Below are 22,020 nucleotides of genomic sequence, written 5' to 3' on the forward strand. Positions count from 1 at the left end.
GCTGGCAGCGGTTGGGTTCCCTGTCAGGGCAGCGGGGAGCCGGCGTGTTCCGCGCCGTGCTCCTAGGCCGTAGACCCGGGGACTCCAAGGACCCCGGCGCCGGGCCGCCTGTCTCGAAAAAGGTCGCTCCGCTGCGCTGATGTAAAATCGTCTCTGCCTCTGTGGAGCGTTCCCTTTGCACGCGGATAAATTGCGCTGTTGTGGGGAAACGCGGGATCTCCACATCCGCGAAGTGCTGGCGAACGAACCTGAAGGGGAGGGTGCGGGGCGGGAGCAGAGTGTTAGCTGGGATCCGAGCCGTGGGGAGCTTTAGACTTCGAAAAATGTCAGTGCTGCGTGTGCTGATGGTGACTTCAGCACTTCACGGACGCCGAGTTTAAGGGACAAAGCCATGAAGAACAGGAAGCTTGCCTTTTTCTCCACTTTGCACGCATTTTTGGTAGCGTTTGCTCTTTCAACATTTTGAAAAATGAACGTGATTTAGAAGTAAAAATCACGTTTTCTATACGCGTGTTGTCTTTTGGGGGAGTACACACATACATCTTAATGTGCAATTATGCCAGGGTACAGATGATTGGTAGAATTAACCCAACCTAAGGGCTTGATGATGTTAAGGGAGGTGGGTCGTCTGCCTGATCTCGACCGCTTATTCCCATGCACCAGCATTCAGCTAACCTGGTAAGCGGGCAGGGAACTAAAGCAAAAGAAAGCTATTTACACACAAAAGCGATTTGCTTCTGAAGAAGTAGACAAGCTTTAAAAGGAGGTATCTGCATTTTTTGGGATAGTCTGATTATACCCTTCATCTCGATTAGAGGATTTTGAAGTCTTAAGTGCTGGTAACTGTGAAACAGCTGATCCGATGGTCTTTAGTGAATAGGTGCATGACAAAAAAGGAGAAAAATGGGTTTATGTAGTCTGCCGAGATGAATGCGGTGGTGGGCATCATTCTGCATGTGCCAGCCTCCCTTTTCCACTGCAGTGCAGTACAGTCCCACCTTGTCGTGGCTCTGGAGTGCCACACCGCAGGGATGTGCGATCCTGACACACGGATGGATTTGGTGGGGCTGAGGGAAGCATCGCATTTAGAAATCCTGCCTGTGCAGCCCTCATGTGGATCGCTGTATTCCTTTTTGCCTTGCGTGTTTTAGAAGACGTAAGTCTTTTTAAATGAGACACGAGGACTGCAGTAGCTGTAATCCTGCAGGACCATCCCTGGCGTAGCTCAGCAGCGTTGCCATAATCTTTGCACCCGTTCCCCCTGGAACCATGGTGTGCTCCAAAATTTGGGCTGTTTACTGAGCCAGAGGACTGAAAGAACTGAGATAAGAGTTACCTCACAGGGACATAAATGGATTTGGTGAACTTTGTGGTAGTTACACTTTCAGGTTCCATATCCTTACAGTTCTTACTACTTGGTGTGTTTTATTTAGGCACTGTGCTTTGCACACTGCAGAATCCTAACCTGCATTTTCAGAAAATACTGTCAGATCTTTCCACAAGCTCAGAGCAGGGAGTAGTAAGCACCAATATTCTTTTATTTCTGAGTTTCTGGTTTTGCTCCCTCCTTGACACCCAACTTCTGATTAGGTCTTTCCCCTTACTCTAATTTTCTCATTCCACTCACCTTTTGCACCCTTGTGTTTTTATTTCTCGTGTTTCTGTTAACTTGCACTTGATCACTCTCATTTAGGAGAACTCAGTGCTGCAGGGTTTCTGCTCCCCACCTACAGCTACTTTATTTCCTACCTCTAATGGCTGTAGAGTTGTCCCTCCTTGGGATGCTCCATGCTTGCTCAGCCTGCAGTGCAGCGCGTACACAGAAATACTTCTTGGGCATGGCTGGATTTTAAACTTGCAGAAAAAACTATTCCTTTCATTTCTTCCACTGGCTCTTTGGAAGGAATTGGCTAATAATCCTTATTCCATCAGGATCTTGTGGTTTTTGTTCTGTCTTTACTGGGACACTGGAAATACAGGCAAACACAGAGCTTTCCATTAGCTTTGTCATTTCTCCAGGCTCGGCGTTGTGCAGCAGTGCTAGCGTTAGAGATTAGGGCTTAGTCTGTGGATTCCCTGGTCCTAGTCCAGTGTCTTCATTTCTACGGCGTTTGCAAGTTGTGCTGTGAACTACAAAGGGGTTCAGAGAACTTTGGGACAAGTGTAGTGTATTCCAGGCCTGGTTCATGTTTCGATCCATCAGATACTCCTTCAGATTACATTGATGTTATTGTAAAGGAGTTCACAACAGACATGGTCAATGAATGCACCACGTATGGTCTGGGTTCTGAAGGAAACAAATGCCAAGAGGGAGAAGTGCAAGCACCACCAGAGTGCGTGTGTGGTGAGATCAGGAACAGGCGTTGAGGGGGCCTGTGAAAACAGAGCGTGTCTTTCTTTTGTTGCCTGTGTCTGCTTTCCTGTGACCGAGGAAAAAACCATGATGAACTTAGTGTAGTAAACGTAACTCAGCAGTCAGGTGTTTTCATGGTAATACCGTCCATCCAAACCCCAAACACTGCTACTCATCTTCCAAATGCAGAACAGCTCTGACTTGCACATCCAATCCCTATGCAGCAACTGCCTGCAGTACACCTACGGTATAATTACCTGCTCTGTCCTTTGGCAAACCAGCACCTTCCCCAGGAACTTTTTAGTGTCCAGTTTGCATTGGGCACGCTTCCACGTGCACAGCATAGCCTTTGCTGCCCACAGGGGTTACAAAGCACGTTCAGTTGTCTTACACTTGTTCCTGCTCCTGCCTACACTTTCACAATGATCGTATTTTCCAATACTCAGATAGAAACACTGGCAAAATGGTGGTAGAAGCAAGTAAAGGACCAATTCCATTCACAGGGCTACTGCCGTGACAGCCTAATGCCATGCAGGTCCTGGTGTGCAGCTGGCAGGGACATGCTCTGCAGATGCTTTTTATGTGAAGGAATGAGCATGATGCATGGATACAGGTCACTCCTGTTCCCGTTCACTTTGCTGGGAACAGGTCTGACTGCAAGTGTCACAAAACACACGGGTACCAAGAAAGTAACTTTCAAAATTGCGTTTAAATTAAGACCTGAAGTTAAGAGTAAAGAGCAGTGGCTGCAGAACATTCTTTTTGCATAAATGCATTATGTGGGTACAGGGGTGGTATGAAATTATCCAGAATGACATTTTCCTCTGGAAATTGCCTCTAATAAGTGTTCAATATAGGAATATAGAAACTTTTGAAGTAAACTGGCTACTCCTAAAACTGGAGAGCGCAGTAGGAACAGTTAAACAGCCTGCTGGGGGACAGGATTAAATGTGTGTGGTTTCATGTGTAGTTGGACCAAAGCTGAAAGTCTCCAACCTACCCCATGTTCTCTCAAAAGATGGTAAGGAGTGTGCTCAAAAATAACCCCAGACTCGTCAGATTCTTTTGTCTGCTGTGAGGTTGTAGAAGAGCTCAGCCTTGGAAAGTGAGGCTGGCTTTTTCTGTGTTAGCCAGACATCCCCAGCAGAATAATACTCCTTAGTGAAAGGAGATTACTACACCTTGGAGATGCAACACTTGCAGTTCAGTTCCTCGTAAACAGCAAATACCACCTGGGGGGCTTAAAGGTCTCAGACCTTTTAGGTAAAAGGACTCCAAAAGTAAAACAGGAAAATATTTTGATCAGTCAAGTGATCAATGCCAGCAAAGGGTGATTCTGCCTAAGTTCATTCAGAGCACCTCTAGATACTGAAAAATATTGAGGGCTGAAGTCTACTAAGAAACGTTTTCTTACACCCAAAGAGCTAAAAATATCCAAAGTAGGTAAAACCCAAACTGAACCTGCTTCCTTCCAAAGCCAAGAAGCCCTTTGGAAAAATTACCTTTCAGAGACATCTCATGCTGGGCAGCGCAATGCCCAGGGCAAGAGAGGAATCAACCACATGTTCTACAGTCCTGTGTGTTAAAAAGGGATCCTTTTCCACAGCATCTCACATCCTCAGGACAGAAAATCATCCGTGCTATTGAACAGCCTCTCAGCAGTCACTGGGGAAGCTTCCTCCAGCACAGTCCTGTCTGGGGAGAGAAAGGGAGCCCTGGGAGCCATTGCTGTGGTCTCAGATCTATAGGTACTGCTTGCTGCCTGTCCAGGGGAAAAAAATGTGCAAGAACTTGAGTTTGACATTTTATTCACCCTTTCCTATGGGCAAGGCCTCTCGCAGGCCACGCAGAGTCCTAGACGGAAGCGTTAGTTGCACTGTCACTTTAATCTGGCACATGTGGCAGTGCTGCTCAGTCACCTCTCCTTTCTCTGCCCTCACTTTCTTATTCCTTATGCTGGAACAAGCATTTTTCTACCTCCATAGTAAACTGATCTGTATTAGAAGTGACACAATTTCTTTAGTTTTGTTTACTGCATCAGCACTGGTACTTGTGCCAGTGCTTTTTTGATAGCACTGCTGTTTATTCATGCTTGTTACACTGCAATTCTACTTCCCACAGATTCAATTCCAGAAAGTAAGGGTGAAAATTCTCTAAGTACAGTTTTGTATCGCTGAGGAGGCTGCTTTCCTGTGTCCACAACACATCAACAGCACTGGTAAATATTAAAATAGGAAGCCTGTACATGGTTGCTCAAAAACTGCAAATTCATCGTGGCTTTCTGCATACTCATTTATGCAGACAGGCCCAAAGCTGCCTGCATGGAACAGGGCCAAAAGACTTTCTGCTAAAAAACACAAGTGTACAAGAAAGTACCTATCAGTGGTTTAACCCTTATCTTCAAAACCACCTTGAATACAGGGCTGGAGAACACACTCGTGCAGACTGGGTAGAGAGCCAGCAATGCATTTGTGCACCCCCTACACCCCATCTCCTGGAGGGTGAAGGAGCAAAGTTCTCATCTACCACAAATCGTCCCCTCCACACACCCCCAGAGAACAAGAGCCACTGGTTTTAGTTTCTATTGCTCCATCTCCACAACAAAGACAGCTGTGCAGATGCCACCTCTGATGGCAGCAACCAGCACCAGACCCTTGGGTCGCTGTCCGTGGGGCAAATTTCAATTCATACCACCAGAATTGCAGGGAATAAAGTTGATATTTACCCAGTCAGAAAAGGCGCTGGGGAAGACTTGACAATGTTTTCCACAGAGTAAGAAAGTGAGATAAAGTCTAAGAGAACAGTTTCTATTATGTACTACAGGAATATTTTTATACATAAAAGATGCCAGTAAGAAAATTTCACACCTTTAGTTCAAAATTAAAATTCTTACATAAAGTGAAAAAGTTCTGAAGAAAGGGTTTTTCATTACTATTAAAAACCTCCCATGTCGTAAGCAAACTCAAAACTGTCGACCTTGTACCTCAATGCTTTTAAATGGAGAAACAACAGATCAGTTTGCTGCCTTTATTCCAGTACAGTCTTCAGGCTGGCAACACAGGAAAAAGCTTCATCTGCATTATCCCATTAAGATCAGCCGCCTGTAAAGCCAAGGAAAGTAAGAATGCTTCTATAGCTACTTCACACTAATCAAAATGCACGTACGTTCATACATGCAAAAGAACTTGGCAAGAACTGCTAAAAACAAACTGATGTTGTAGGGTTTAATTTCTTCCATCTTCAAGAATCTACAATTATAAAAGTCTCATCTTCAAACTGTACAGTACATTTACATTAGCAAACACCCCACAGCTTTCCTCACTCCACCACTCCTGTACAAATTATATACAATAAAGTTTTGGGGTTGTAATACAATTATCAGTTTACACTTCAATACAGATGAAAATATTGTCCTCTGGCACCTCATTTCCTTCATGGCACCTGTGTATTACAGTACAGAGCACTTCTGACCCATGCCTCTGGAATCTTCAGCTCAGGTAATATGGACTGATGGACAGGCCACAGCTTCTGCTACTCCAAAGCCTTAAATAATGAGAAAATCTACCACTTGTTTGTATAACAATCAACAGTTTATTAATGGATATGGTGAAATTTCAGCTATCCACCAAAGATGTGTAAAAAATTGTCATGAAAGTAAAAATAAATAAAGCTGTTTTTAAAATCAGTCTTGTTTTACATCTCAGTTCAGAATGCAACATTTAACACAAAACTGTCATTAAAGTTTTAAAGAAGTCTACCGATATTCAAATTACAGCTTTTATGACAAATCTAATGAGAACTGAAACTGATTTGGTTTTAGGTTTAAAGACTTTCACATTCAAATACAGTGTCTCGTTTAGCACAATACTTCCTTTGACAGTGATGGGCAACAGTGATGACATATTGCTGTATTTTGACATAAGGCACTATGATATGAATATGCCATACACTTGCCTTATGTCACATATATCCATTGCTGACCAGTGACTTCTGTCAAATACAAAATGAAAAAGTTTCAGAATACAGTGCATTTTAATGAAGGACATCATGTGAAGTCTTCCAGCAAATGTTTTGAAGACATTTTGAAATACAAGCCTACATTTTAAAATAAGCTTTTGTCATGCTGCTTTTTTTGCGACATCACTGGGGGGGAATAGACTCGGCATCCATCACTAAGTCCCAATACACATTCTCAACCATCCTGCTCTGTTCTGTTGCAGTCACTGTTCTTGAGACAAACTTGACCCAGAAACTTTGTTCAAGTTCTCCTACAATCGCGTGTACATTCACAGCAGTCATTCACTTTCGTTCTCCTTTTGTTTGGCACCTGTTGACAGAAGAGGAAAGCACACATGATTTCCTTATGCACATAGCACCTGGATTCTGAATGCTGCAACTTTGACCACGTTATCAAAATCTCAGTACCCGATATTATTTATAAAGAACATGCTGCAGGATTGCTAAATGCTAATGTGAACAGAGTGAAGGAGGCCTTGAGACCATTACTGCTTCTAACTTCATTGGCAAGGTAGTGTAAGTAACTCTTCTGCGAAGTTACTAGAAATGGCTTGGAAGATTCTCCCCAGCACAAACATTTATTAAAAAAAAACAAATAAAACACCAAAAAGCCACACCCCAAACCTGTCCATCAGCTTCAAAGCCAAGTCTAATCATTGTAATAGCCTCAAAAAATGGAAGTTCTGCTTGAGAATAAACTATGTAAGAATTCAGTTTAACTGCGCTGTGTTGATGGACTCATTTTTCCTGGCTCAGAGGCAGATTTTGCTCACGCAGATCTGAGAGACCTGTTCAGCAGCACTGTAGAGCATCTTGCCTCTTCTCCAAATACTCAAACTGGCCACATGCTGGGCAACAACTGAACCCTACGGTGAGTTTGGCTTCAGCATCCAACTCTAGAGAGCAGGAGTCTCTTGCCAGCAACCTGGAGTTACCACTTGTAACGTATAATCAAACACTGAAAAATTCATTAAACACATCCAGTTTTCTCATCACAACTGATGCTTTTCTCCCTGAGTGTAAGCTGGTCTCAATTTCTGCAGTCAATAAATTTTCCTTTCTAGTTTGTGAAGAGAAATGGACAGTTTTAGGGTATGATTTATCTGGTCATTCTTACATACCCAGTTTCAGAGGTAAATTGTTCTCTAGACTCTACAAATTAGATCTGCATTGCAGACATCCTCACTTCATGAGACAAACGCCAACCTAAAATTGCACAGTTGCCTGTGGAACTGCCATCTAACCCCTAACTGCTCCTAAAAAATATCTTCCCTCACCTCATCTCTTTCAGTGGCACAATCCTGCCCGTCTGCTCTAACTCCTGTACTCACCTAGGCTCTTCTGTGAGCACCAAACTGAAAACTCTGCAGCTGTTTTGCTGGCTCAGTTTCCTCTCAGATCAATGAGTTAAAGCAGCTCACAGAGGGACTTCACGAGCATCGGTGCTGCCACACACTAAATGCCAGAAGCACATGGCCCAGAGTGTGGAAACAGGAACTGCCCTTTTTAATTACAGAGCACTGTTATCAGCAGTGCAACGTCAGTGGCCACATAATTCCAGTGCAGCAAAGCTCTTAGTTTGTCAGGATCCAGACTCACCTTTGCTGTCTAAACTTTGCTCCATTAATACTGAGATCTGCCCTCCTTGGATCCTTCTGCCCTCCAGCCAGGGGGGAAGCTACCTCCTCTGCCTGGAGAGGCACCATCAGCTCATCTTTACATCACCCTCTTCAGAGGGACATCTACCCCTCCATTCTCTTCCCAGGCAATGAGCCCATCTGACCCAGGGCTGATTTCTCCTGCTCATCCATACCTTGCACAGAAAGCTGGGTTACTTGCTCTTCCAGCTCATTAAAAGGAACCAGATGCACTGACATAATACTTCCAGCAGTATCACTACTTCTTTTCAGAGGAGAAAGCTTACTATCTTAAAAAGCTACATTAACTTCTTTAAATCTACAGAGGAGAAAGACTTACATTATTGAGTTATCTATCAGTGCCAGAGATCCCAGTTAAGTTCAGATTTAGGCTTTCTTTGAAGGATGTATACAGCTCTGTTTGCTTAGTCTGATTTTTTTTTTTTTAGGCAAAGCTGTAATCCTCAAGACATTTTATTTTGCCCTCCTCACAAAGCCAAGAGAGCTTTGCTTTAGTTGTTGTGACACTGAAGAAGTAATTTATGTCGTCAAACTCAAGGTACAATTAAGGACATAAAGCAAGTTGGTAACTCAGGCAAATCTTTAAAAAACCCCCACCAAACCACCTTTCCCCCAACCAACATAAAAGTAGTGGAAATAAACCTGCTGTTGGATACTCTGTGTTAAAAGGAGTCTCATCATGTTTGTAATACGCTAGAGATTTCTACTGGAATAATTCCGGTGGTTGGGGTGATGTCTCTGAGACAGCTGTGCCAACTGAAACCCACAGCATAGTCAGACAACTACAGGGCTCCGAGGAGGTGGTTTTGCAGAGCTCGGGGAAAGCACAGCTGTGTCCACACTGGGAGTACTTGGCCAAGAGTACAGAAATTCAGGAAGGCGGGGAAGGCGCCCTGTTGCAGATGTAGTCTCTACATGCAACATTCAACTTTACCTTGTTTTTCCTGTTAAAACATTAATCAAGACCTTTTTGTCTAAAAAGAAGATATATGAGCAGCAACACCATTCAAGAAGCTTCTGCAGGCATTCCTCAGTGAGCAAAACACTGACAGTTACTATTTTGTCAGCTTTTTCGCCCAAAGAGAAATGAAAAGTGTGTTTAAGAGCTATGATCAAACAGTTCCAAAAGTTGAAAATCAAAAGTTTGTCATTGCCAAATAAATTAAAACCAGCAGCTTGTACACCAAAAAACTCATGGCAAAGGTCAGAAGGCAACATCCATACCTGCTGGTGTGAGTACCAAAGCTTGTAGGATGTCAGAAAGGGAGATGATACCCACGATGCTATCAGCTTCATTCACTACCACCAAACGATGAACCTGCAGCAGGGAAAATATTTTGAGAGATATTTGCCTGATTTAAAATAGCTAAAGCAAAGAACAAAAGCAATCTTAAAAGTAATGCAGTATAAAGACAAGTAGAAAAAAATAGTTCAAGAGGTTAGCAACAGCAATCTCACACAGCAATACAAACACGTTTGCCCTACATAAATACAAACTAGTACATGTTTAAAAAGCACACAGCTATCTGACATGGCAACAAATTCAGATTTCAAGTGACAGCTAAGCCAAGATACAGGTCTTTAAAATACTTCTGCTCTCAAAAAGTGGCATTCACATAACTTTTCCTTAATTTACAGGCACTGTCCAACTCAGCCTGCTATCTTGAAAAAGACAAGACAGTAATAAAATGAGGCTTCCTTCTGAAAAATACTTTCTCAGAGAGGCACAGCACTAAAACTTGTTCTTCGCAATAAGACAGAAAAAGAGATTCAACTTATCTGTGCATACTGTAGAGTTTAAAACACATGGATGCAACTTGGAAGGAAGGTTTGTCAAGAGTAAGACTGTATTTTTAAATAATCAACTTATCCTTACAGGTCTATTCTAGAAAACGTTTTATGCTACAAAATGTTTGTCCTAACTGTAGTTGGATGCTCCTATATCCTCAGGCTCATCAGCCAGAGTTGCCTAGAGCAGTTCATTGATAAGTGATCCTAGAAAGAGTATTTGACAAAAGCCGAGTGCCTACTACGCATTTACAATTTTGCCAAGTGAATTCTCTCTCTTCACAATTTTAAGGTCACATAATCAGATGGAATGGTCAAGAAAGTGAAAAGATGTTTTCTCATCTTCTCACAGAGACAATAGCAAGAAAGCTGCATCAGTTTTGATTTAATAAATATGTTAATTTATGGTTGAGGTCAACCATTTCATTACTTGTCAGACAGAAGAACAGAGGAGCTCTGAATTTTCTGAACAGCCATACCCACCTGACACAGGGAAGGAATAAAGCAATTGGGGAAAGGAGAGAAAATACTGTTGCATTTTCTTTTTGATGAAACTATGCTGGTGATATTTTAGATGGGTTATTAATTTTTAGTATATGCTCATACTTAATTTCTTCTCTCAGTGTAATGAATTCAAGAAAAACAGACAATGTAATTGTTTTATTTCCAGTAAGATCCAGCACTTGTCTGGCAGCTAGAAATAGCTTGTAGTTTTGACTGACTCATTTTTACATATAATCTCACTATGTTTAGACAGAACCAAAGGGTAGGAGTTGTTCTTAAAACCCAAATGTCTAAAGCTGCTTAAGATAGCAATAAAATTATCCAAATTTGAAATCTGTATATCAGGAATACTAAAATGATGCCATTTCAGGAAGAAAAAGCAAGCAGATGCAGAAAGTTACAAGTAAAAATTGCCTAATGGAGGTTTGAAGGGGTTATTAAGAAGTGGACGCTTTACTCATCTCAAGTATATGCATGGTTACAGCCCTGAAGATGGAACAAACAATCTTGCAATTGAAGAAGTTGAAGTATCTACATGGAGGTGCTCACACCTCGGAGGCAACTGAAACCAATTTTCTTCTGCAGAGAGGTATAACGGGAGAGGACCTACCTACTCCTTCACCCTCCTGTACAGGAGAGTTCCCTGTGCTAACACACAAGATGAACAGCACCACAAGAACGGAAAGCACACAAATAAATCATTTACAAGAGCAGTTGGTGAAGGCTTCTTCATGAGAATTTATTTTTTGGCCCTGTTTCACAGCATTTGTATGAGAGCAGTGCAGGACTCTGTATACATTAACTAATTGTACCCATTACATTTCCTGACCAGTAGCCCAATGAACCTAGCTATAAGCTGGAGTTTAACGCATCGTCTGCAAAGCTTATGGCAAGTTTAGAAGAAATATGATTCTTTCAAAAATGCTTTGCATTCACCTCCGTTAATACCAAACAGAAATGCCAATAACCAAGTATTATTACAGATGTACTGTACAGTATTTTGCACTTCCCTATAAGCATCTAAAAGCTACGTCCGTAAAGCAAACTGATACAACACATGTAATTATGAAAAGAAATACTTTCACCAAGTAACCAAAATAACTTAAAGGATAAATGTGTATTATGTATTAGTTTGGTAATACAACTTCTAACTTACAGTGAAGGGAAAAATAAAATCCAACTCACCTCAGCCTTCACTATCCTATCCACAATGGTCTCCAGTGTTTCCAGCATACTACACTTTACAACACCTTCAAAATACTGAGAACGGTGCTGTAGGGCTTGCGTCACCGTGATATCTAGGTTATTATATGTTTTTTCAGCAGCAAGATTCTGAAAGAAAAACCAAACAGAATGCATATTAACACATCTCAGCACTTAGTAATAATGTACTCATTAAAGTAAATATTTTGGCAACAAGTAGATACATATTCCTTGTCAATGGAGTTTGTTCCAAGTTACATATTAAGGAAAGCAGGTGCTCTTCAGCTTCAGTTTTTGGGAATAGTCAAGCATGCGGTTATGTTAAACACCATGACAGTCTGGGTGACTTGATAAAACTGTTCTGTGATATGCAGTAGGCCAATAAAAGCCTCCTTATTTTGCTATCTGATACTTGGCTTGATGTCACTCATTCTGCTTTTGCCATGAGTAGAAAATATTTATATTTTAGAACACAGAGAATATACTTTAGGAATATACAATTTTTTGTTGGTTGCTTTTCATAGGATAGAGGAGGACACCAACTGCTCTGAACACCACCCACCAAGTAGATCTTACTGGAGAGCTAAGAAGAGAAGAAATTAAAGGTTTTCTCCCCTTTTCTTATTTGTGGGCTCAAACTCCCTCTCCTGGACTGTGCTGGCACTGCCACTTGACAGCAACTTGTGTCTATATTAAACATACACACACACACACACACACACACACACACACACATCTATCTATATATATATTTTCTTTAATAAGTACTATAAAAATAATGTAATTGAAAACTCATCACCAGCACTAAAAGTAAGATTAAAAGAGTTTGAAAGCTGACATTCTCAACTTTCATTTTAAGAACAGAACTATGCCTGCAGCAAGAAGACTTTGTTGAGACCAGCAAAATACTTGTAGGCAAGACCATAGTGATATTTTGATAGCGTTGGCACATCCTGGCCCATTGATTTTGAAGGAAGAACAAAGACCTTTAAAATGAAAACACTGGACCAAGCAATAAAGTTAAATTGATTTTTAGCTAGAATATACAGTGACTGATCAAGTTTTTGGATTAAATTACACTGAATGTGACAAGATAGGTTTGAGATGATCATGAAGATACAAGCAGTTTTCGTTAACTCATTTAATGAGCTCCTAGTGAAGGACACAAGGAGAACATAAAAAGCCTCCGCAAACTGAAGTCACCCTACCCACAACAGTGTAAACAAAGCGACTTCTGTACCATCACACCATTCCCAGGTTTCTCCCATCAAGAACCTGAAAATGAATTCAGAACTGTATTAAAATGAAATAAATTGATGGACTTAGCCAGATGTACACACAGGCATAGCTTAAAATACTGATTTAAGTTTATTAGCCCCATGGTTTAATGTTAGAAATCACCAGTTGAATCTTCCAAATTCCATGCTTATTAGAAGACCGGATTATACATTTTTGAATTCTATTTTTCTTCTTTTAAAGACTGAAATTAGGTTGAAGCAGTCTGATGAAAAACTGGATGCCTGAGAGGTGACTATCTTTTAAAAACAGAAGGTAGCAGGCAAAACAAATGAAATATTACTTCTCTTCAAACTGCTTTATTGTAAAGATACTGAAGAGTACATCCACATCCAAACCGAGATGAAGTTCAAGGATGCCATACCACCAAGAATTAACTACCTTCCTCTTCCCCTTCCTCCCTGTTTAATAAGCAAACCAATATATGTGAAGAAAATCTCGAATAATTGCTAGATGCCCTAACTCCTTCCCACATTAGTGGCTGGAAGCAAACAATTATAACCTGAAGCCACTGTGATATTTCTGTTTTCTTTTTCTTTTTTTCTGATCCAAATACATCGTTTTTCCAAAGAAATGATCCAGCATCTCTAACAATCCTGTAAGTTTTCTTGCCTCATTACTTAAAATGAAAAAAGAAAAGAACATAAGGAAGCCTCTTCCTTTTGGTGTCTTCCTGAAAGAGAATGGGATATATAGCAAATGTCTTGCCTCAAAGTCTAATGCAGTTACAGAATAAATTGAAACACTGAACCCACCAGCTGTGAAATGTCATTGTCGTTGGTACATTAGATCCCTCACTGCAGCTACAACCTATTCCCTGAGCAGCTTTTATGACAGAACAGGATCTTGCACGGTAGAGAATCCCAAGGAACAAAACCACAAACTCCTAGAAAAGGCAGGCAAAACCACTGAAAATTTCACAGTGTCACTATTAAGACCACAGTTTGCAGCCAGAGATATTTATAAGCGTGAAGTATTTTCATTTGGGACTGTTCTCCATATTTCTGAAAGCATTCTACACAGCATTCCAGACATATGGTTTCTTCATTAGCACTAGCCAGAATAAGCAGCTTGGGCACTTAAATCTCTAACAAATAATATAGCTATAAGAAGTTCCAATAAAAGGCAAGTGCATACAGCTGGGAGAGGACAGGGATAAAAAAAATAAATCTACAAATATTTTTCAAGTTTCTGAAGACCACAAGAGTAGAAGAGCCCCTGCTCTCCAAGGTTGACAAATCATGGCATGAATCTGACTATGCTGCTGCATTCCTGAGGGAAATCCAGAAAGAGTGGCCTGAATTAGCTCTAAACCAGAAGGAATTCAGATGCAATAATCAGGAGTCAGAGCCTCGCACAAAAGAATGGGCCAAGTAGTTTTAATTCACTGAGGAGGTCAAGTCGTACAAAGCACCCAGACTGCGTGAAGAAATCCGCGTTCTCTTTGAAGACAGAGCATGGAGTGGCAGCGGCTGGGAAAAGAGTTCAGTCTCAAAACCAGAAATGAACATTAAAAGCCTATGCCCTCTTTTTGTAATAGTCCAGCCAGATCTAATTTTGGGTAACATCCAGAGCAGTAGGTGCCTGTATGCAAGTAGTATTACCAAGGATAGTTTAAATAAAAAATAGTAATTAAAAAAATGCTGTGCAGGGTGAATGGAATCTGTGTTACTCAGTTTGTTAACTAAAGCCTAAGGAATAAAAGAGCCAAAATAGACATATTAACAAATTAATTTGCAAATGTTTACTACATATAAAATATGTAATAGTTTTTAAGAGATATACTTACTATTACATCAAATTTGGAATAAATATCTACAACTTTTCCTAAAAAGAAAAACAAAAGTTAATAAAGTGCTTAAAATAAAAAATCAGTTTTCTTGCTTCCTGCTTTCATTTGTTATCTTGTAACTACACAGAAAGCAAACAGGTCAAGAATGAAAGATGGAAAAAACCAAGAACCCAACAAACCATGAAGGTCTTCCTAGCCTATCAACCTACAGCTTGTACAAATATTTCTTTTCATTCCCTTTCGCTATTTTTTTTTCAATTCTTTCTCCTCTTTCCCCCTCTCCCCCACCCTCCCAAATCAATCCAGGGTTCAGCATCATTTATTTTACCGTACTTTTATATACAGAAGACCCAACACGCACCCGACTCATCCACAACAGGTAATGCCGATATCCTTCTCTCTACAAATATATTCAAGGCTTTAATGATAGGAGTGTCTGGATGTATGAAGGCAATGTTGTGGTACGTTCCTATTCCAAGTTCATCCAGATTCTTCTTCATAAAGGCAGGCTTTGGCATCTCTGACATCTAGGAAAGTCAGAATGAAGGTATTTACAGTGCAGTTTTCTACACCTACCATGGTTCCATATGATTGGTTTATACATTAGGAAAGCTGTATTCACTCATCCACCTACAGGTCCCAAGTGATTGTTACCATCTGCTGCCAGATTAATGTAAAGCCAAAACAAGCTCAGATCTAGAAGCATTACTTCTGTTTGAAGAAGTTCTACATTACCTGAGTAAAGTTTTTTTTGCTCATTTAGTTACTTTTGTAGTAACCCATCAATAAAAGCTTTTGATCCTAAGCTGTGTCACTCCCACTGAAACTGGAAAGAGACGACAGCAAAACATACTGCACACTGAATGCTTGTTTTGAACTCCTGTTGCTTTGTTTGGCCTCCCATTCATTCCTGCAACTAACACAGGCTACAGTGAGCAATGGTAATCTGGTCTCTGGGAGAAAATGCATTTTTCTGTTCATATCAACAAGCTTCTGAAGCCAAGCAAACTACTCAAATAGCCAAGACAAATCCTTGGTGTTTAGGTTTCTTTAAATGACTTAAGCAAAGTAAAGGTAATGTACAGGTACTACATCAAGCTTTAATTTCTTTGTTAGCAAAAGAAAAAAAACACAGATACAATGAATATGGAAGTTTATAAAGAAGTTTTTGTACTAAGACCTAAATTACTTAAAGATGTCTACATGGAAGGGGAAAATCAGGTAAGCAAAGCGTAACTTCTAATACTTACAAAAAGCTGGAGGAACTTGAGGATTCTTTTATGGGTAAGTATATAAAGTGCATTTCCACTGACGGGATCTATAACTGGCAATCTGTGGATTTTGTTTTTGATCAATGAATATACAGCATCAAAAAGGCTGAGGAGAAAGAGATTAGTCTGGGATTTTAATCTAGCTGACAGTGAGTAACATGACATGATATATACACACATTTACAAATGCTCATGAAATACATATCATGAGTAATTATTTGTATTATCTTTAATGCCATGGAAAAACAGAAGTTAAATTAACTTAAATTAGTTAAATTTCAAATTCACTTTTGCAGTTGGTAAAACATAATGATATGCTCTGAACATCTAAAACCAGTAAGAAAATGCGATGGATCAGGTCTTAGGTTGACTTGCTGTACCCTTTCATACGTATCCTACTGCATCTTCTTTACTGCAGTACTGCATTGTCATGAAATGAACGTGACTTGCAGGTTAGCTTGAAGGGTCATCATGGTGCCTTTTTTGCATATTTTTAGCAATTAACTTCGATCGATGTCTAGTTCATTTACCAGAACAGTTACACTGATGAAAGACAAAAGTTATACTGAATATTCTCTTCTTTGGATAATTAAAAAGTCCTCACTCACAATAAAAAGCTCCCTGACCTTCCTGATTATACTAAAGGACAGTTCTCCATTATTGTACTCTAGTTTACAATAGAAATTGGTTTTCATTCTACAAAGAAGTCTTAAATTCAGTATTGAGATGGAGTTAGTTTATCTCCAGTTAACCAGACTGAAAATCGAAATCCTACCTTGCATCTGGGGAGATGTTCACTAAAGGTTTAAACGTCTCTTGTAAATAGAGCTCTGTGTATAGAAAATCAACAGACCATTACCACTTTATAGAAAAAGCTAATGTTTTCATATGAAAGCATTTTATGAATTCCTTCATACAAAATTAAGTGGAAGAAAGAGAGCAATATCTGCAGTTACTTTAGATACTCTACTAATGCACATTCCCCTACACCAACATTAAAAATACAAATTTTACGAGCGGCACTAAACCGATTACCACCAGGGGTCACTGCAACAACAGCAAATAACTCCACCAGCTCCTCTTCTGAGAGGGTCTGCTGCACAGAGTACTTCTACATATTATTTCATGGCATATAGTCTGTTTTTGACATAAAGCTTCCTCCCTGCATTCAGCATTTCTGTTCACACCCAGCAAGTTTTATGAATATCTGGTCACATCATGCAATTCACTCAGACATAGCTTGCTGCTCATCCATCAGTTCACTCAGTAAGGTCATCTATTCATTCTGCATCCTGGCTCAGATACATTTTCACTCTCCATACATATACTCATCAACTCTACAGCAATACACACCGCCTTACTCCACTTTTTTTTTTTCTTTCTTAAAAAGCAAGATGGTGCTAACCATGAACAAACAGCAAAGCAGTATATAGCCCAGATCACTCTAGTCAACATATTTCAGGTAGAAAATAAGTAGCAGGAGCAAATGGACAAGCTTTTACTACTCCTGCTTTTGTTAAAACATACATGGAGAGAGGCAAGCTAAGTCTATGATTAATTAAAAATCCACGATACTGGAAAACATTAGAACATTTTAAGTTATCAACCATGCAGTAAGTGTTCTTACCCCTCCAGGTTTCTATCTTGTGCTCCTCCAGTTCATAAATCTGAACCTACAACAGGGAGATGAAAAGTTTAGCTTGAAGTATTAATTTTAACCCCCAAATCATTCATAATGTTATAAATAGCTGAATAATTTCACCTTGTGAAACCCTTGTGGTCCCTTCCAACCTGGTATTCTATGATTCTGTGACTATGAATTTCCTTACATTTCAATGCAGGCAATCGAACAGAGTAGGAACAGTCTAAAATAACATTTCTTGGCAATAACAAGAGGAAAGGCTGCAATCCTGCTCAGTGCAGAGTACCCAACTGGACCTGTCATTTCAGGGAACAGGAAAGATCTTTTACCTGCCCAGGTTTTGAGCCTAAAACAGATCTAGACTACGAGGCATCTCCTCAGTAATTTCTCACCTTCAAATAATCGCATCAGAGTAAATCCTCTGATGACTCCCCACACACCCAAACCAGTAAAAAGCTTACCCTGATCACTTGAATTCTTAATGCTAAGAGATTAAGTTTACTGATCTTTTAACTGCCCAGGTTTTGAGCCTAAAACAGATCTAACACACACCCAAACCAGTAAAAAGCTTACCCTGATCACTTGAATTCTTAATGCTAAGAGATTAAGTTTACTGTTACTTGATCACAAACAAGAGCACTTGGTTTAGTGGTATCCCCTCTCCAAATTTATTGGTTTTGGACACTGCATCTAAGCCATGCATGTTCTCAGCATTTCCTCTATACCAGCAATATTGCCCATCTGACCTGAGTTCAGCTGGTCCCAGGAACCAAACAGGCCCAAAAGTTACAAAAATATTGTCAGTTTTCTGCTGGGTTGGCTCCTTTAACTGGCTCACCGAAAGGACAGGCAAATGATACTGAACAAAGGATGCGGCAAGTCTGCACCTTTTGATGGCAGCTTATCAGCAATAACATCAAACCACCCTCAAGAGCCCAGTCTTTGAAGTTTAAAAACAAACAAAAAAACCCCAAGAGAGGTACGGTCACATCACCAACTTCCTGCTGTTCAAAGTTCTTTGTCAGAAGACTGCACAACCTCCCTACAGCAGCTTCTTCCATCCTGCTGATGGCTCTCAAAAAGCATTTCAGATGTGAAAGCTGCCTTTCTCTGAAGGTACCAAGCTGCAAGGCAGCCACTTACAATAGCAATTGCACTCGCTATAGCCTAGGCCAGAGGTGCCTGCCAGCCCCTACACAGCTCTGCTCTGCCAGGCAAACACTGCTGAAGCTGAAGGGCTCATAGGTGAAGGGCAGAAGTCTCCACAAAGCCTACTACTACCTTGATCTTTGAGCTAAAGGAGACTACACTTAGATTACTTTCTGGAATTAGCATCCTTTGAAGAGTAAAAGGGAATGTTAAATTGATAAGGGACTACTCAAATGTATCACTTTTGGCTGACATAAAAGATAGCTACATAAGGGAGTTAAATAATCTTCTAAGGCACTTAAAAAAAGCAGTTAAGACAGCGGAGTGCAGTACAGAAGATCCACAGAAGTGATCAGAAGAACAGGAGACCACTTCAGATGCTGAGGAGATGAGGCTAAACCTAGTTCTTGGATCACACTACAGGTAGAAACTACCTGGATGTTTCTCATCAGTCATGTAAAGATATTTTGTCTAGTACATGAACAGCAACATGCTTCTCTCTCTATGTGCTGTGAAGCATTTAGAAAGAATGACTAAAATACCCAAGAACTATATTTTCAGCATAATTTTATCTATTAAGACTAGAGCATTTCCTGATGAAACATTAATTATTTTTTTTAAATAGACTGCATCAATCATTTAAGTCAAGTGTTGTCACTTCTCAGCTGTTCCTCCTTACTGCTGCCATTTTAAGCACAACCTATGGAAGAGGATGTTAGAAAGAATGCCAACAGTCAGACCTTGGGTAGTGTTACATGGAAAAATTGGTAGTATTGAGCTCCTTACAATACTACAAACCTTTTTAAGGGAGTCACCAGTGTGCCATCACTTCTCATTTGCTTCTCCACCCAGCCCCTGTAGATCCCCATGGGTAAAACCCAAACCAAATCAAAAGAACAACCCAACATTCTTCAACAGGGAAAAAGGCCAGTGTGCCACACTATTGACATCTGACGAGAATTACACTACAAAGTCTTAAAAATTAGTATGAGCTTTGACAAGCCCAATACATCAGTTGTTTGCCTCATCCAACTGTTCTTGACTTTTTGGCTAGTAAAACCGAGTGCATAAGTTTTAATTGGCAGAGGTGGAATTGTGATTTGACAGGAACGAGAAAGGGATGTAAATGTTTGTATGAACATGCAAGCTGGAGAATTTAATCAACTGACTGCCAATAGGAATTTTAAATTACAGTTAATTGAAGTCAACAGATCTCCAACTGATTGTGCAACTTGGCCACGTAACTGAAATACTTGCATTTATTTAACTAGTTTAACTTGTTTATTCTACACCATCACTCCAAGAACAGAGTAACCTTTTAATGCATCCAGGTCTCTAAACTAGTATTCTGCTTAACTCCACATACTCCTTTTGGAATAGCTCTATCATGGTTATGAGACCAAGATGATTATATAAACTCCATTTTTAAATACAATTAATTTTTCCACATAACTTAAAGACATCCCCATCAAATGCTTTTTGTTGATATTCACCATTTATACAGAACTCTGATTACTACTGAAATATGTGCTTTGAAACTACCTGAACACAAATAAATAGAGTGATCAGCCATCATGTATTTTCCTTCTTACTTTTTATATCACATCTAGTTTCCAGTAAGTACGTTAAACCAGGTCCTTCATCCCAAATGCATTATTCATTAGTTGCAACACTAAGTGGAGCCTTGTATCCAAAAGAAGGCTATCATTATGGTAAGAACCACACAAAACATAAATGGTAGTAGTCATTAAGGAAATTCCTCCTGTTTATACATGTATAACTGAAGCAGAATGGTTACGTTACCTGCCCAGGCTCACAGGAGCTTCATGGCTAAAGCTGGGAACTGAACCCAGGTATCCAGGTACCATTCTATCACCTTGCTCACAAACCCGCAGTGAGTGCACCCATGACATATCTAAACTTCCAAAGACTTAATAAATGACAATCATCAATGTTGCAGTTTGGTATTTCAGTCTCTGCACTGTACGGCAAATGATAAAAGTACAGCATAACATCATACTTACCATTGGAGACTTATAGTATCTATGCAGTATGTTAATGAAATCTGTAATTGTTAACATTCCTGTAACAAGTGATACATAAAAAAAAGTTCTTCAGAGATATACTTCACATATGGAACTTCCAGCTATTTTCTCTATTTATACTCACAATACATAATTTAATAAACATTAAATCCATGTAATTAATCCATGTATTGGATTAATCAGCAGAATTACAGAAATTCTCTTTCACGTTGATACAACACTTCAGAATCAAAACACACATTTGAATTAATATTCAAAATGTAACCTATGCGCTCCCCCTCTTCTTTCAGAAGCATGGAAGGAAAAGAGGGGGGTTAGAACATCTTTAGAGGTTGGAGGTCTATCCTTGCCTTTCTCATCATGTACTAGCCAAGTCACGCAGACTCTCAGACCCAAATGAAAGAACAGTATAATCCATTTTCTTGAATGTTACTTATTAAAGAACTTCATTTGATTATTTCCACAGTAATCCTTGATGTCTGTATTGAAATTGGACTTTATTTTAAAAAGATAGTACATCCATACTATATACATTTGAACCACCAACACCAAACTATGTAATATAATATTGATGATTAGTTTAGTTACCTGAAAACATTAATCTTTTTTGAGCTTTCAAGTTCTAAATTTGAGAAGGTGCAATTGCTCCACTGCTTACTACTTTTACATCTAAACTAAAGAAACTAAGAAATGAGGAAGGGAAAAATTAATCTGGAGGTCAGCTTTAAATCACTAGCGCTTTAGCTACGGACAGAAAGTTAAATGAGATATAGAGACACAGTATTCCTCTGACATATTGCGTGAAACTACTGCTCCTCCCTCCTTGGATTTAAAATTATAATTTTTTTAAATTTTAAAATTGCAATGCAATTGATTACATGGCTTAAAAAAGCAATACAAAAGATCTAATGTTTTTCTCCCAACATGAGACATGTGTGTAGCATTTAACATTAGTTCAGGTATTTAAAGATTTAAAGATTTCTCAGTGCACCTTACTGGGAATTAGCAGAGAAAGCCATGCTTGTATTGCACGTACATTAGGACACTGTAACATTAAATTCTTCTTTTTCTAGTTCCTATTTTCAGATTCCCTTTTTGTGACCCTTACCTTTATTTTTAAATACACAGTGAAATGCAATATTGGAGACTAAATTTCAGAAGGTCAGAAGCCTAAAAGAACCATCGTGATTCTCAAAGCCCAGCAACACTATGGAAGCTGGCAACATTTCACTCCTCAGAAGGAGGAAAAGGAAACTCTCCTTGCCAGTGTTATCTCTCTAGGACAATAGACCACGGCCAGCC

General features: G+C 39.8%; 1 protein-coding gene across 1 annotated transcript in view; it reads right to left on the reverse strand.

The window, feature by feature from the left end:
• Positions 1 to 5,563: 5,563 nt before the first annotated feature.
• PRKAG2 (protein kinase, AMP-activated, gamma 2 non-catalytic subunit) overlaps positions 5,564 to 22,020 on the reverse strand; it is a 30,964-nt gene continuing 14,507 nt past the window's right edge. The window contains exons 3-11 of the mRNA XM_010179090.1: positions 20,698 to 20,756; positions 17,510 to 17,555; positions 16,658 to 16,712; positions 15,862 to 15,988; positions 14,973 to 15,138; positions 14,609 to 14,646; positions 11,506 to 11,652; positions 9,253 to 9,346; positions 5,564 to 6,680 (exon numbers count right to left, since the gene is read on the reverse strand). Of these exons, the coding sequence (XP_010177392.1) occupies positions 6,649 to 6,680; positions 9,253 to 9,346; positions 11,506 to 11,652; positions 14,609 to 14,646; positions 14,973 to 15,138; positions 15,862 to 15,988; positions 16,658 to 16,712; positions 17,510 to 17,555; positions 20,698 to 20,756 (764 nt within the window). The 3' untranslated portion in view covers positions 5,564 to 6,648. The remainder of the gene's footprint in view (positions 6,681 to 9,252; positions 9,347 to 11,505; positions 11,653 to 14,608; positions 14,647 to 14,972; positions 15,139 to 15,861; positions 15,989 to 16,657; positions 16,713 to 17,509; positions 17,556 to 20,697; positions 20,757 to 22,020) is intronic.

The sequence above is a fragment of the Mesitornis unicolor genome, unplaced genomic scaffold (genome assembly GCF_000695765.1).
Source record: "Mesitornis unicolor isolate BGI_N332 unplaced genomic scaffold, ASM69576v1 scaffold15852, whole genome shotgun sequence".
Classification (NCBI taxonomy): domain Eukaryota; kingdom Metazoa; phylum Chordata; class Aves; order Mesitornithiformes; family Mesitornithidae; genus Mesitornis; species Mesitornis unicolor.